Raw genomic sequence first — 16248 nt, forward strand, 5'->3', positions numbered from 1 at the left:
TATACATGTACATACGCACAAAATCACATCTTAGTCTTCTAAGGAATGTTAGCATGACCGATGACCAATGAATACCTTAACACTGAGAAAATGATTCCCCATTTTACACAAATGCCTTATGTATTTCATTTCATTAGATGCACAGTTACATTCAGCACAGCTCAGACTGTATGGATCATAACAATTAATAGTTCATAAGTATTAACTGATAAAATATAGGAGCCGTGTGAAGTAGTCTCCTATTAAGAATCTCAGAGATGCCATTTTCCCGTTTGGATTGGGTCTTACAATCACAGTCTGCAGAGCTGGCCTCACCGTAAACTTCAGAGAAATCTTACTCCGTCGATGGCTGGGCATTGCCCCCAGGGAGCCAAGTGTGCAGAAAAGGTATCTCTTTCCTGGACATGATCCACATACCTGGGAATAATGCGCGCTGAAGCCAGTCTGAGACATTTCCATCTCGAATGAAGCTGCCGACTGGTCAGCTGTAGCTATAACGTAGGAAAGATAACACAGTAAGTGACTAGCAGTGTCATTTAGGCTGCGATTGATCTGCTGGACACAGAATTGCTAGAATCTGGGGACCTGCCAAGGCGAACTGTGGAACGTTTAGGGCACTATCAGCCATGTACTTCTCAACCGAAACTCCTAGGCAGGGCTCAGTATAAGACAGAGGTTAGAACCTCCTCTCCCATTCTTACGTATTGGTTTCCCATCATCACTGAGGGGATGTTAATCTGCATGCTTTCAGTGAGTTTATTTGATTTTAAAAATAAGTCAAATAGTGCTGCTATGAACATAGTTGAACAAATGCTTTTGTGGTATGATAGGGCATCTCTTGGGTATATTCCCAAGAGTGGAATTGCTGGGTCTTGAGAGAGGTTGACTCCCAGTTTCCTGAGAAACTGCCACACTGATTTCCACAGTGGCTGCACAAGTTTGCATTCCCACCAACAATGAATGAGAGTTCCCCTCTCTCCACATCCTCGGAATGTGGCTGGCCTGGAGTCTTTCTGAGAAGCCATTGACAATGACACTGGGACTTGTTTCCTCTGCATATACTGGATTTTTGGGATCCAGTCTGTTTGGATACTCACCTTCCTGGACCTGGAGGGAGGGGGGAGGAACTTGAACTTCCCACAGGGCAGGAAACCCTGACTGCTCTTTGGGATGGAGAGGAAGGAGGAGAGGGAATGGGGGGAGTGGGAGGGTGTTAGGAGGAGGGGCGGAAATATAAACTTTTATAATTTAATAAACTTTGAATTAAAAAAAGTCAAAAATAACATATAATTTTAACCAAGTCAGCCTGACCGTCTTTTCTACACTGTAGTTGCCTGTGATTCCTTGGTGCATTGGAAAGTTGAAATACTGCAGTAGGAGTCAACTGTCTTGTCTCCTGGATCTACGAGCCCTAACAAAAACTAAGTTTGATACTCTATGGGGCTGAAAAATCCTTCACCCAAGTATGTAAAAAGATTCCCAACTCATTAGTCCCACCTCCACTTGAGGCCATGCATCCTCTCTAGGAGACACTGTCTGAGAGAGCTGAAGGCTGTGGGGATCATTCATGTCAGGAGGTGACTTTCTCACCTAGCTCCCATCTGTGTCCCACCCAAATCTCTATTTTGAAAGAAACTTTCTGTCTTAAAAACACCACTTTTAAAGCTCATTGCTAAAGTCCAGACAGATTAGAGCATCGTATGGAATTGTGCTCTTCTCAAAATATTTACAGGCCAGAAGCCGCAGTCTCCTGGGGGGAACTGTGGGGATGTTGATCTACCCACTTCCAGGGAGTTACTGGTTTATTTGGTCTTAAAAATAAGCTAAAAATAACATAAAATTTTGGTCAAGTCAGCCAGTCTGTCAACGGATTCAAGAGAATCATTAAATTTGTGAACTTAAACATGTTTATTTTTTTACTGGAATAAAGCTATAAAAATGCATCTGTAATTGAATTTTTATAGGGCTAGGTTAAATGTGGCAACCAATCAAGAACCTGAATGTATCATTTAAATCCCTCACACAGATGGCCCTTTAAATAACCAAGATGCACTTTAGCTTAAATTAAAATGTGTTTTTGATACATAATGTTTCAAGCTACTTTCATGCTTACTTGGCCAGACTGATAGCAAGAACGTGTTAGTAGACACCAAAATCCCCCAGCTTCTGCTGCTATGTTTTCAGCTGAGAACAGAGGAAGATGCTGCATGGTCTTCTGCAGGCTGCATTAGCATCATGGGAATAGCCTGGCCATAATCCCACTGGCCAAATTTCTCACTTTCATCCTGTCTCTGGCAGGCTCATGGGGAGTAAACCAACTGCACTGACCCTTGCCCTGCTTCCCATTAGGAATGTGAGCATTTTCCCCAAAAGCTGGTAAGAAAGGGAGAATCATACCTTTCCCTGATCTAGTTAGTCAACTCCTGAGCATGCTTGGCTCACTCACTAGGTTGCTTGCTCTTGGCAAACCAGACTTTCATAATTGTTGTTATTTACCATCTAAAATAAGTATTGACAGGAAATGGAGATTTCCTAAACAACAGGGGAGAAAGCCTTTCGTGATCTCATTATGAAAATAATGGGAGCTAATAGACTGGAAGCCCTGCTGTGTGACGTCAGCACCAAGGAAGCTGAAGCAAGAGGAGCAGCAGGGCCAGTGAAACTTCTCCTTGAACACAAAAACAGAAACAGAAACCAGACCCAGAAACAAAAGAGACAGGTAACATGATTTTAGCCTGCATTAAGATGTAGAAAGATACTTTGGAGAGTTTTATAAAATGATTTCATATTTAAATATAGAGATTTCTGGAAGCGTTTGGACATTCTAGTAAGGAACTTCAACTGTGGTTTGGTTAGGTTATAACTAATCTTAAAGTGTCATTTCAGGCAAAATGAACGACATCCCTTACAATGTAGGTCACATTCAGCCAGCTCTAGGTTATGTTTGCCTGCTGACTTAGCAAATATTTTATTTAGAAACGGCACTTTTTATGTTTAACTGACTAGTGTAATAGTAACTTAAAAAATCAACTCTTACAAGTAGTATTATACAGGTTATATTAAAAATTTATATGTGTACAATATACATATAAATACGTAATAACATTAATAAAAAAGAGGCCATGAATTTGAAGGAGAGTGAAGAGGGTTACAAGGGGGCTTTTGAGAGAGGAAGGGAAAGGGAGGAGTGTTGTAGTTATATTATTGTCTCAAAAACAAACAAACAAAAAAAACAGGCAAAAAAAAAACCCAGCCATTTAAGCCCTTTCTGATTCTTTCTTGGTCTGTGTTATTAAAAGAGAAAAGTACACAGTAATTTAGAAGACCATCCATATTAAATCTAAGCAGGCATGGCCTCCCCTATTGATAAATAACATCTTGTCTCAGTGGCTTTTGAAAGACCAAAGCCGTGTAACAGTGACTTGGACTTAGATCACAGAACAGCCGAGCCATTCAGAAATGGCTAGGACTATAGACTGGTAAGGGCTCAAGGGTTCCGACTCTGGAGGCATTGGAGAGAAAGGGAGCCAGAGAAATTCCTTCTGCCTGGAATGCCTATCTTCGTCATCCTCAGAGTAAAGCAAGCCCCATGTGGACTGACTACGACTTGGATTGAAAGCAATAAGGTGAGTAAAGCCATTTCACCATCATTGAAAGAGGACATTATGAGAGCAGGAAGATGGAGGGCAGCATAGTGCCCTGTGAATAACAATGCTATCGTGAGTCCTACTGAGATTGGCTTTGTTTTTATGTGTGTGAATATGTGTGTCCTGGATTGCGAAGCAAAACTTTTGCTACCAGGGACTACTCAAGAAATATTGCAAACAGTTGCTTTACATCATTTTCTTGAACTGGGGGTATAGGGAAGTTGTAGAGCAGTTGTCCAGTATATGTAAGGTCCTGGGCTTAGTCCTCAGCCCTCAGCGCGCGCGCACACACACACACACACACACACACACACACACACACACACACACACACACTTTTCTTGTCTACTGGATACTCACTTGAAATTGTCTACCCTTTTTAAAGTCATGCCTCATCCCCATATTCTCTTTGTTTGTTATTAACAGGTTCTGTGAGGGATCACAGGATAGAGTTATTGACAATTATACAAGCAAGACTTTCAGAATGCCCCCTTGGAGACAGTCAGTGGAACTGGGATGCCCCAGAAGGGCAAAAGAATTCTCTGTGGTTTCTGTGGAGCCTGAGTTCTGAGTCTGGGTTTCGAGACTTTGAAAAATCCAAAGAAGACTTTACCAGCCAGAGGACATTAGCTGCAAAGCAGTTTGCTACTGGACTCCTCCCACTGAAGGGACTAGCAGTGTTCAACAGCTTCAATAGACAGTTACCGCTGAAAAAGTCAAAGGAAAATCCTCAAAGAGGTGGCATGGTTAGGCCACCATGGCAAATGAAATTTCACTACCAAAGGACTTGAGGCAAAACTCCATGGCGATCTTTAAAAATGTGTAGAGAACACATGACAGAGGAAATGAAGAAAGAAATGATTGGATCAGAACACTCTCCGAGCAGGAAAGACAATTGGAAGACAAAAGTTGAGTCGATGGCTCTCTGTTCTAAACTTGTGTCACGGAAAAGGAATAAAGCGTGCTCATACTGCTCATGCTGGGGCATTCGGGTTCTTGCAAATGTCTATGCTGACCCCTGTGGTCATCAGCTCTCCCAGGCATTAGCACAGTCTAACAAAGACCGTGTCTAGCCACCACGGTTGTCTGTAAAGCAGTTCCACGATAGATTCACATGACAGAGACTTGCTCACTGATGGCTACTGCACACGGTGAAAATGAGTTAGTAAGGTGTTGAGAATACCCCAAACTCGTTACGTTAAGATTGAACTTTCGAAGAGACAGCCAAGATTAGGAGAGATAGTCATACCTTCCAAGGCAAATATCCTTTCTCCCAGAGCTTTGACAATGGTGACCAGGGCCAACTCATCTGAGACATTGAAGAAGTGCTTTTCAGTGGGCTCGCTTGCGATAGATTTTATTTCCTCCACAAATTTTTCAGTGCTTAAGTTCCCTCGGTTATAGTGGCCAAGAATCTAGGGCACAACAAAAATGGCAAGAACATATCTTAACTCCAATATGTTAAAGAAGTATTTCAAGCATATATTCAGTAAACAAGTGCATTCAGGATATCTTGTGCTGGGATCATGGGAATCTTTATGGAAGAGGAGCTTTCTGAGTACATGGTTTTCCTCATATTGACTCGTGTAAATATTTATTTTATTTTTCATTGTATGTGTGTGGATGTGTGCGTGTCAGTGTGTGTGTGTATGTGTGTGCACCTGAGTACAGATCCCTTGGAGGTTGGGGGATGAAGCCTTCCTAGAGCCGGAGTTCCTGGCAGTTGGGTGCTGCCTGATAGGAGTGTTGAGAAACAAACTTGAGTCCTCCACAAAACTAGTACCTGATATCAACCACTGAACATCTCCCCGCCCATATACACTGATTCTTAGAACCATGGGTGAGGCAGGAAAACAGTCTTTCTTCTTCTGCACTCCTGTGTCTCTGTGTAACAGCTTTAACTTTGAAATATGACCATTCAAAAGACATGTTAGCTTTCTATATAACTGTGATACAATTGCAGCTACTGACAGGGCCATCTTCTGGCAGAGCAACCAACAAGGGAGTTATGGAAGTGTTTTATGTGTTTGCACACACACACATATATATATATACATATATATGCTATACATGTGTATGTACACATGTGTGCATGCCTGCATTTTTTTCTTAGAGACCTGTGAAAGTTCTGAATATATATTCTGGCATGAAGCCTTTTATACTTCTTTCATTTTTCTATTAGAAGTTTTAAATTTTCATGAAGTCATACTAATCATGTTTCTTCTTTAAGGTATGTACAATTTTACATACCTTATTATTAGTTAGTATTGGTGTGAAATATCTATGTTTATGAAAATATCTAAATCTTAAACTAAAAATTCCCAATACAAAGATATGACCTAGTTTTCTGTTTGAAAATTGAATACCTATGTGGGAATAGGAAAAGGTCCAAATAATATATTATCTTTTCATTTCTGTTTATAATATTGTATATTTCCATCTTTGATTTTCCCACATATATTTAAAGACTTTTTCCTTTTATAATGAAAATGTTACTCTTGTAACAAAACATGTTTAATTTTTATTTTATTTCAAGTGACACTTGAAGGTTACTAGTTCTTGCTTTTAAATATTCATGTATCCTTTATTAAACTATCACAAATTGAGAACAACTTAAATGTCTGTAAATAATGATGCATAAAATGAGGTCTGAGATGGTAGGTTACAAAATGATATTTTGGTTAAGGTATATAGATAAATAGTTAAAAGATGAGAAAAAACTCAAGTTACTATTTATATAGCTTTTTTTATGATCATGACAGACTTTTTGTTTCACATGATGAACGGTGGTTGAAATTAACAACTTAATCACCCTGATGCCTAATCACACTAACTATTAATGTGAGAACTTGAGTCTTATCTGTTCCAATCAGCAGGCTCATGGAGGCTTTGTGTGATGAGCTTGCCCCTTTCCTGGGGCAGTGTCAGTGACCATCACTGAGGAGATGTCACCTTTCCACACTGTGGGACATCAAGCCAACTTGCGTCTCTTCGCTCTCAAGACCCCAGCAATGCAGTCCATCCTAGCTCTTTCCCTCATTAAATGCCCTTATAATAAATGACACAGGAACATCTGAGAAGGAGCCTCCTTTGGAGAATCACGTGTTTAAGGAAGCCCGGAGCTGGTAACAAGGAAACCTGTAATCACTTAGGCTCTGTTTGACTTCTGTTTTTAAGCTCACTCTGCGCTACCCAGATTTTGGATAAAATGGTCTAGGCTAGAACTTCACAAATTACTCCAGAAAACAAAACCGAAATTCCTGGATATTGTGATGAAAAGTCGGGGTCGAACTCTCTAAGTGGTTAGCCTCGGAGCAAAGACCACTGGGACTGTCTTGCAGACTAGCTGTGTGATGGAGGAAAAGAATCAGTGGAGAAGGCAGCGGAGAGATGTCAGACAGAGAAGCAAAACCGAGGTCATGCTTGCAGAGCATTAAACAAAGACCCTGTCTCATTTAAGAAAAAGCTGTCTAGCTGCCTTTCTTAGAGTTGGATATCTCACTGAATCTGGTCGCAGGAAACAATCTACAAGCTCCAAAAGAACCACACCACTACGTTTCCTGCCGAGACTACTTTTTTCCTTTTTCATTTTGGTAACCTATGTGTTTCTCTTAGATTCATTCAAATTCTGAATTATGTGGATTTCCCTGAGTTCCCCACTGATTTACTTTACTTATTCTACAGATCTTGTGATATCCTGGGATGATAAATCATCCTTGCTCCTCTTTGATTGTTACCTAGCATGTTCTAGATTAATTATTGGATCAACACATTAACTCCCATTTTATTTAAAATTGATAAAATTCAAAATATACACAAAACAAACATAACAGCTGAGTTTTAGGGTATGTGTGGTTGAAGCTGCTGGTTGTGAAGTGAATGTTATCAGACATTTAGGGGTAACTGTGACAGGAGGAAGATAAGCAGAATGAACTAAGTAGGAAAAATACCCACAAGACAGTTTAAAGAGCAAGAATAAAGCAGATAAGTATAACGCTGGAGAATACACTCAGATATGCAGGAGTTTCTGGGATTCCTATACAGGCTTAAACCACCCAACTTATACTACAAATGAAAACAATGACAGAAACCTATTGGGTTCTTTCCACCCAAGGGCTTGGTAGCTTGCAAAATGTTTTCTATGAGAACAAACAAGAAGGTAAATAATACACCTAATTTTTAAAATACATCTCAAATATGTTGAACATAAGCATTTGAATTCTGGTAACATTTACCTGAAAGATGTAGTCAGAACTGAAATCTCCTTGAAGCAGATGTGTCAAAATAAAATATGTACTGTATTTATGTGCAACATCATGTCTTTTATTTGAAAATATAAATGGAACACTATGATCCCTACTAATGTCTCATTTATGCTTGAGCACAATAAGTAATTCTCACTTCTCAACCATTACGAACTAAGAGTAGAATCTAAATATCTAATAAGGCCTGATGGACCAGTCTCATATTCTCCATTGACAGAAATAGAGGACTGAAAGTCAACTCATGGCTTCTCAAAACATGAAACTTTAACAGGAAACGTTTGAAGTTTTAAAACACAGAACTTAAATTACCAATATTTAATCCTCTTGGGGACCTGTTTCCTGTCAAAACACATTTCTGTATTGTTCAGGATGAAAGGGTGGGGAAAAGATAAAATAGAAGGAACAGTCTAGACAGTGACTGAGATAGAGGGACAATCCAGACAGTGACTGAGATGGAAGAGTAGTTCACACAATAATTGAGACTGAATTTTTATTTGTGTGAATATGTGAATGTGTGCAGCCTGAGTGGACCCTGGGAGATTCCTGATGTCTGTCTGTGTTATTGCACAATGAGAAAAAGTAATACAAGTGTCTTGTTTTCTAGTTTTGTCTCAAATAATATCTTTTAAAATAAACACAAAGTAGGGAAACATAACAAATATTTATTAAGTGACATTTTCTTGGTTTTTACTTATAGAGATTTCAAGAGCAGTTTGATAATAACACACTGATGAAATGGAAAGCACATGAATATAATATGGTTCTCCATGAAGATGAATGGGATGTTGAAATCTCTTTTTCGCTAGATGAGAGAGACAATATATGATAACCAAATATGACTCCAAGTAGGCAAACAGTTCAAGACAAGGAAAAACTATGTCGTCAGACATGATACAAAACACAGAGTTCACTTAAAATGGTGTGCTGTCTTTGTCTTTCCAGTGAAACTTCTCCTAATGCTGGTTCTCTTTCTCTCTCTCTCTCTCTGTGTGTGTGTGTGTGTGTGCACTGAGTATAAAGAGTTCCCACAAGCGAAGCAAGCAATCTACGGCTGAATTGCATCCTCAGCACCAATACTGTTAATTCTGTTGATGGCTGATACTGTTTGTGGCCTGCATCCACAGTACTTGGAATACCAACTGGTCGTCAAGGGGAAGCAAGAAAAAAAAAAATGAGCTCATCTCTGATACTCAGATGTCTGGAATCAGTGAGCAAGTTCTGGCTTTCTACACTGATGAAAGAGACTGGTCATAGGCTTAATGTCACTTGTTATTTAGATATTTTCGTGAGTGACCATTTAAAACTATTCTCAACCATGAAATCAAAATGGTTACATTTTCGCAGCAGATGGGGTAATAAAGCATTTGGAGAATGATGAGCAAATGGTAATATATAAAAATAACAACAGAGAATGAGAGAAACAATTAGATGTTTAGTGCAATTTTTTTATATCTTATACCTCAAATAAAATAAGAAAATGTTTCAGTCAAATATTATCACTTTATAACCAAACCATCTTGTTTATAAAATGTGCGACTTGGCCCCAGGGAGTCGTGCATCACATCCTTGGCCCCAGGGAGCCATGCGCATCACATCCTGGAACATTTTTTTCTGTGCATAAACCCCATCTTCCACTTCTTACATCATCCATGCCTTTGAAAGAAAGGCAGATTTGTTGACTGGATGTTGAAAACTTAAGCAGGTAATATTTGATTACCATTTGTGAAGAGTTCAGGGGTTTGGAATCTTTTCTCCTGGCTTTAAAACAAATCAATTGAATCAATTTTAGTGAACGAAAGAACAATTGATTTCAGAGAAGAGTGGCCTCCCCCTAGACTGTGGGCAGGACTATGAAGTGGAAGCTGGAAGGAAGGGCCAGATGTTGTCCTGGGGGCGATTCCCTGCAGGGTTCTGAGCAAAGAGGAAACCTTTTATCTCTAAACGCTAGGTTCTTATTAGCTCACTGTGGTGAATTCCTTGGATGGATCAGAGAGGAAGACAATTGTGTGCCTCGCTGGCCACTGTTGTTATCGATTCTTCATGTGTTGAAAGAGACAGACTGACAGAAATAACATAATCTTTTGACAAAAGAACACCCTGAAGCTCAGTGTATTATAACTTGTTCTCTTGTCCCAGAGATGATATGCAGGAAAAAAAGCCTGTACAAAGGTGTTTCCGGCCCTGAAACACGGTGTCCTCTGTCCTTTCCCACACCCAGCTTTCCGTTCCCTTCTGTTTCGTACACCTGGAAAATGGGACAGCTTGGGCAGCAGAAGCAGACGGATAAATGGGGCTTTGGAAATATCATGATTGACTTCCTAGTAGATGCTGATAAAAAGCATCTTCTGATTCTGGCTTCTCAAACGTCAGGAAGAATTATTAACTAAGAAGCAATCTTTATCGCCCAGTATGTGGCGTCTGCCTTATGAGAGACACCGAGAGTTTACACCCCCTTTGCTGGTGAGGTACTTACAGCTATGGAAAATCGCTGAATGTTCTCATCCTCGCAGTCCTGGATGACCTGCTTCAGTCGGTAGTTGTCATGTGATTCTCCATCAGTCACTATGACCATGACCTTTTTAACGCCCCTCCTGGCACCCCGGGCTTCAGTGAATGCCTCTTTCCTGAAGGGAACACAGACCAAAGGGAGGCTGATCAAATCCAGCCCAAAGTCGGGCAACCTGAAAAGCCCTACAAAAATACATCAACTCCGCGAAGTCTGGCACTTCCCTCCGAGATGACCGTGGACTCCGCTGTCAGAGGCAAGCGGCACCGTGATCCCAGCTGCAATAGTTCCACAGTATCACACGTGATGGGGACTCACCATATTACCACTTGCCACATACGCCCATACAAAGCGCAGGGACATCTCTTCTTCGGAAGCTGTGTTACAGGGATGTCATGACTGACGTCAGTGTGGGAAAGAATACTCACGTCTACCGTCAGAAGTGCAGCTTGCGTGGTGGAGAGACCACAGACAGAGGAATAAAGATTTCTTCTTCTTTGCTTACCCTCAGGAAGAATCAAGTTGCATCAGGCTAGCATAGCAGCCCAACTTACATGATTTCTCCTAGTGAGCTTCCATCAAATGAGCCCCCACTTGGTCCCACATTAAATCCTTACTTGTCCTTATTTTTAAAAGCTGACCCAAATGTCACTCAACTGCAACAACCCACTGCAATGGTCCCCATCTCAAAGAACTGCAAGAACAGCTTTTCCTCAGCGTGTACTTGAGACACAGACTTACTGATTTCTTTAAATGCTTAAACAAAGTTGAAGGCAGACGTCAAAGGCTGAGTTTTAAGAAGTTTAGACATGAATATTCTATGAGATTTAGTCCACTTTGTAATTCTAATTCCTTCGTGGATCGCCCAGAACTTCTGATTCTCTGGAAGCTCAAGGTCCTAGCTGAACTTAATGAAGATCGGCAGAAGGAGATGGTTAGAAGTTTGTCCTCAGAGAAATTCTGGATGCTCTGAAACCAGAGCCAACTTTATATAACAGGAGAGCAGCCAGTCACAGACCCGCCTAGTCCACCCTTCTCTTCTCAGGGCCATTCCTTAAGGAGGTCGCGTGTCTAAACCACCAACATCTGACGTTCTTTCTGAGAAGGAAGCAGCAGCTTCTCCCCACTGGCCTTGAAAATTTTAAGTATCTCAGGAAAGTCTTACTTTGGGATAAGAGAATTCAGGATTTATGAGTAATTAAATAATTTAAACCTAGTTACAGGGACAAAAAAGAAGGGAGCATCCAAAGTGATTATGAACTGAACTGAATGAATTCACTGCAAATGAAGGTAACAGATGCCAAAACATTCAAAACATTTTTTTTTGTAACGGGTTTCCCTTAAAAGGCATTAAACACAATCAAAACTGTGCTTGCGCATGCAAAATTAATGTGTGAGAAGAAAAGCGCTGCACTATCATTATAGTCTCTGTGTAACTCCAAACTGAATAGATTGTCTGCAGATAGACCACGAGAGAAGTGTGGGCCAACCCCATATAAGGCCATGGTATTTCAAGTAGCATTTATACAGGAGTGGAAGCAGCTACGATGATTCTTCCATTAGCTACAAAGATAAATATTCATTCTTAAGCTTTCGCCTTTGGAAAATGCGCAACTCTTTGCAGGCTCTGAGATTTCAAAGCAAGCTTTGGGGGTCTTTGAATGTGTGTTCATGTTTAGTCAGCTATTGAGGGCACTTTCAGAATACCTATACATGTGCTCTCCTTGTGTGGGCTGATACACACTCCTATAAGGAAATAAATGCATAGGTACCACAGCTGTTTGTGGGTGGTTTTGTGTGTGTGTGTGTGTTCCTGTAAAATTGGAATTATGTCCTTTTGTGGCATTTATGAATTATTTATGCCGTTAGCTTCCTTAGGGAATCAACTTCCCAGGCAGGTAGAGTGTGACCATAATAAATTTCTTTACAAAATCGACTAAGAGTCCAGAGGTGGAAACTACTTAACAGTATTATTCTTAAGGTGAATCAGAACACGTAGGAAGCTTCTCGTGAACTAGGTTTTGCTTCAGAGTTTACTAGGCTTGATAAGAAGGACAGAAGGATGAGCTGTAACTAACAACTGAATGAGACTGGAGAAAATACAGGAAATACAGTGCTCTGCACTTGTAAAAGAGAAAAGTTTGAAGGTTCTTATAATACCGAATTTAACCACAGATCGATGAGCTGGAAGGCAGAGAAAATTTAGTAAAGAGGGAAGCACGCAAGACACCGCAGATGATGGAGACATCTCAATTTTTAAAACGGCTGTGACGAGATTATTTTTGATAAGGCAATGTTTAATTTGGCTTCTTAAAAATTCTTCTATGAGGACTGGGGCAATAGCCCAGTCACTAAAGTTCTGACCTTATAAACACGAAGACCAAGTTCGGTCTTCAGAACCCATGTCATAAGAAAGCTAGGCTGTGTGCAGCAAGCACGTGTCAATCCCAACGCTAAAGAATAGAGGCAAGATCCCTGCAGCTCCCTGGGCGTCAACCTTGTCTCCTCGCTGCGTTGTACACCATGGAAAAGGTCCTGTCTCACAAAAGTTCAACAGCCTGTAAAGTATGACTCCTGAAGTTGACCTCTGACCTCCATTGCACAGGCACAAGTGCATCTGTGTGTGCTCATGCATGCACGTGCACACACACACACACACACACACACACACACACACACACACACACACACATTGCACCAGTGTAACAAATAGATTCGTATAGTCTCTTTTCAAAAAGAGACGCACTTGTGTTGTTATTGGCGTGCGTTCATCAGAGTTGTGGGAGGGGCTGGGCCTGTCTCTCCCCCAGTACTGTCTGGTATCTACTGGTCTCACTTGTTTAAGATAAGTTAGAGATGGTCTGATACATGACTGACCTCAGCATCAGAAAAGCGGGTGGGGGTAACCTCAAACCCATATTGTTTACTGTATAAGGCTTTATGTCCTAGGCTAGTTAGATGTAGGGTTTGACATGGGTACAGTTCCAGCCAATAGGAAAAAAGAATAGAAATGTTGTGGGGGTGGTAGAAGTTTTAAAAAATGAATAACTTGGTCCAAATCACCATACTGGCCATGTTTGCCTGGCCTGTCTGCCAGCATTTCCTTTCTGCAGAATAGTACATTAAAAACTACTTCATTTTCGCTAGTCTCTTGAATTTCTAATTGCCTTATTTCCAACACACACACGCACGCACATACACACACACACACACACACACACACACGCTAGTTATATGAAAATTACTAAAATCCTTTATCAAGAGCTAGAGACACAAGAACATAGTAGAATATATAAGTTGAGTAGACACAGACTGTATCTTAATACAATCATTGATGCGCCTAGAAGTTAAAAATAAAAATCAAATGGCTACAAGAATGCCGCCAGGCCTTTCTGGCTGGTCAGAGGTTACAGTCTATCACGACCTGACAGTATTTTCCAAGGCTCGATGACATGGAACTCCGTCACCACCAGGGAAACTTCCTGCCCTCTACCTGCCCTTATATGGAGAGTGTCCCTGGGTCTGGAAGGCTGACGTTGTTTGAAAGCTGTCCCTAAACCTGGATGCCTGATTCATCTCTAGGGTGACCCTTCGCAGAGATTCCTGATAGAAGCCTCCCCTGCTGTACATACGGTAACTTAGACTTGTACTAGGAACTTGGCTGTAGCACCTGCTGCCACATCCAAAGCCTTATGATAGGAGCATGCCTCTTAGTGTGAATTGGCATTTGTCTCCAGGCTCCCCAGTCTTATATGTTTCCTATATTCTGGAATAAAGATGAGCTAATTCACTGGAGTCTCTTCCAGAGGGCTGTCTCCATCATGTTCACATGCCATGCAAGGATCTCTGTCATCACTTCTGTCCCTTTGTCTTTGCACTTTGTCTTTGCAGACTGATGGCCAACTGACCGCAAAGACAAAGGGGAAGCCCCACACAATAATGAAAATGAAGTAGCAATTGATAACATGATGCAATAGACTATTAAGTTTTTTATTGATTCACCATCAGTTAGACCCTTGAAATGAAAGAAAAAGATAAGAAGGGCCATGAGACTATATTGCCATAGAATTTGATGGCCTCATAGCAAATCTTTTTAATGAAATTTGAAAAAATGTGGCATTGAATATTGTCCAGGCTAATACTGAGTTAAATTCAAAAAGCAAAAAAAGCGAGCAGTGGTGCTGCATGTTCATTTGAATTTTTTTATTTTCACTTTTTTCTTTTCTTTTTTGAGATTATAAAGGCATTTCTCTATTCCCTTTCCTCCATCAAAGCCCTCTCATATAAACTCTTCCTTGCTGTCTTTCAAATTCATGACCTCTGTTTTTATTAATTGTTGTTACATGCACACACATTATCATGTGTGTATATATGGATACACATACATACTTATACATGTGTATGTATGTATTCCTAAATATAACCTGCTCAGCACGTATCATGTTACTGGTATGGATGTTTTCTGGAATGACCAATGGATACATCTAGAAGACAACTCCGGTACTAAGGCTCAGGGAACACTGCAGAAGAGGGTACAGGAAGACAGGCCAAAGGACCAGGAACTTTCCTGTGAGATTTTGTCTCCTCGGAATGTCAGAAGCTACGCCCATCAAGACTCATCAATGAGATATTTAATCCATACCTGGCTGTGTCAATTCCAAGGGCTGTCATTGTTTGGAGACCACCTCTCCGGCCTATTTTGTTTGCTGCAACAAGTACCTCTTCTGTCGATGAATACTTATTGAGGTTGAATTCATGGGTTACGTTTTCCCCATACTGGACAATTCCAACCTGAAATACCAAGCCACGGTTGAGTCATGTGTCCAGCAAATACCCTGCTCGTTCTTCATGAGTTTAAATAGATAGGGCCAGGAGAGCACCTTTGAGTTTTTCGGTTGAGTGTTGACCACTACCTAAAGTCTTCTATCTTGATCACAATAATCATGGATGCGTTGTGACTTTGAACAGTCCAAAGAACAATAAAAGACTTGTTTCACATGCATGAAGCTAATCTCAGAAGCGGTCAAAACTGTGCCCCTTCTTTTGTTCTCCTTCTTTAGTTAACATGATCTGTTAACTTCTAGTAACCAAAAGGAGACACTCATGCTACCCTAGAGTAAATAGGCAAACAAATAAACTGGCAATATTTTAAAAAGAAATAGAATCTGTTAATGATCCCTTATTTAGTTGGTCATAAGTGTAAAATGAAGGAACTGGAGAATCTATAACTGTAAGATGAGGCATACGTTATAAGCTGTGTGAACATGAACTTTGAATAGTTTATGTATAGGATAACCTTGTCCTCCATGAATGCATTTTTCACCCCATTTCTTTACTATACATTCCAAGACTATGTGTTGTTCAATTGGATTTGTCTTCTTTATGGGAATAAAGGGTAGGATTAGCCAACTAGTTACACAGAATACTGAAAACAAATGAGGACATACCCATGACTCCAATTCGTTATTTCCTTAATTGTATTTAAATAGTTTTACTATTTTTTTAGACTTAAACTTATTGTCTGTAGTGACAATACAGATTTAGATTATCAATCCTGATGAATATTGATCTCAGAAAGGGAAACCCATAAATATTTTGATGTTTGCCATTATAAAGGTGCAATATAGATTTAAATGAAATACTTTTGTTACTAAGATACTTATTATACCTAATCTCAAGTACCAAGCTTCATAAAGACTTCGATGGAAGTCCATTGTTCATGAATTTAAGACATCTCACAGAGCCTGTATCGTTTTTATTTTCATATTTTTAGTTAATTAGGCAGGAATCTAAAAACTTGAAATTTTTCCTCCCCCTTCTGCCATTATTT

General features: G+C 40.3%; 1 protein-coding gene across 1 annotated transcript in view; it reads right to left on the reverse strand.

Moving 5' to 3' along the window:
• Positions 1-16248, reverse strand: part of Itga1 (integrin subunit alpha 1) — a 146247-nt gene that overhangs the window by 50111 nt on the left and 79888 nt on the right. Inside the window, exons 7-10 of the mRNA XM_048443056.3 lie at positions 15061-15209; positions 10386-10536; positions 4897-5062; positions 418-491 (exon numbers count right to left, since the gene is read on the reverse strand). Of these exons, the coding sequence (XP_048299013.2) occupies positions 418-491; positions 4897-5062; positions 10386-10536; positions 15061-15209 (540 nt within the window). The remainder of the gene's footprint in view (positions 1-417; positions 492-4896; positions 5063-10385; positions 10537-15060; positions 15210-16248) is intronic.

Source organism: Myodes glareolus, chromosome 15, assembly GCF_982192425.1.
Source record: "Myodes glareolus chromosome 15, mMyoGla1.1, whole genome shotgun sequence".
Lineage (NCBI taxonomy): Eukaryota > Metazoa > Chordata > Mammalia > Rodentia > Cricetidae > Myodes > Myodes glareolus.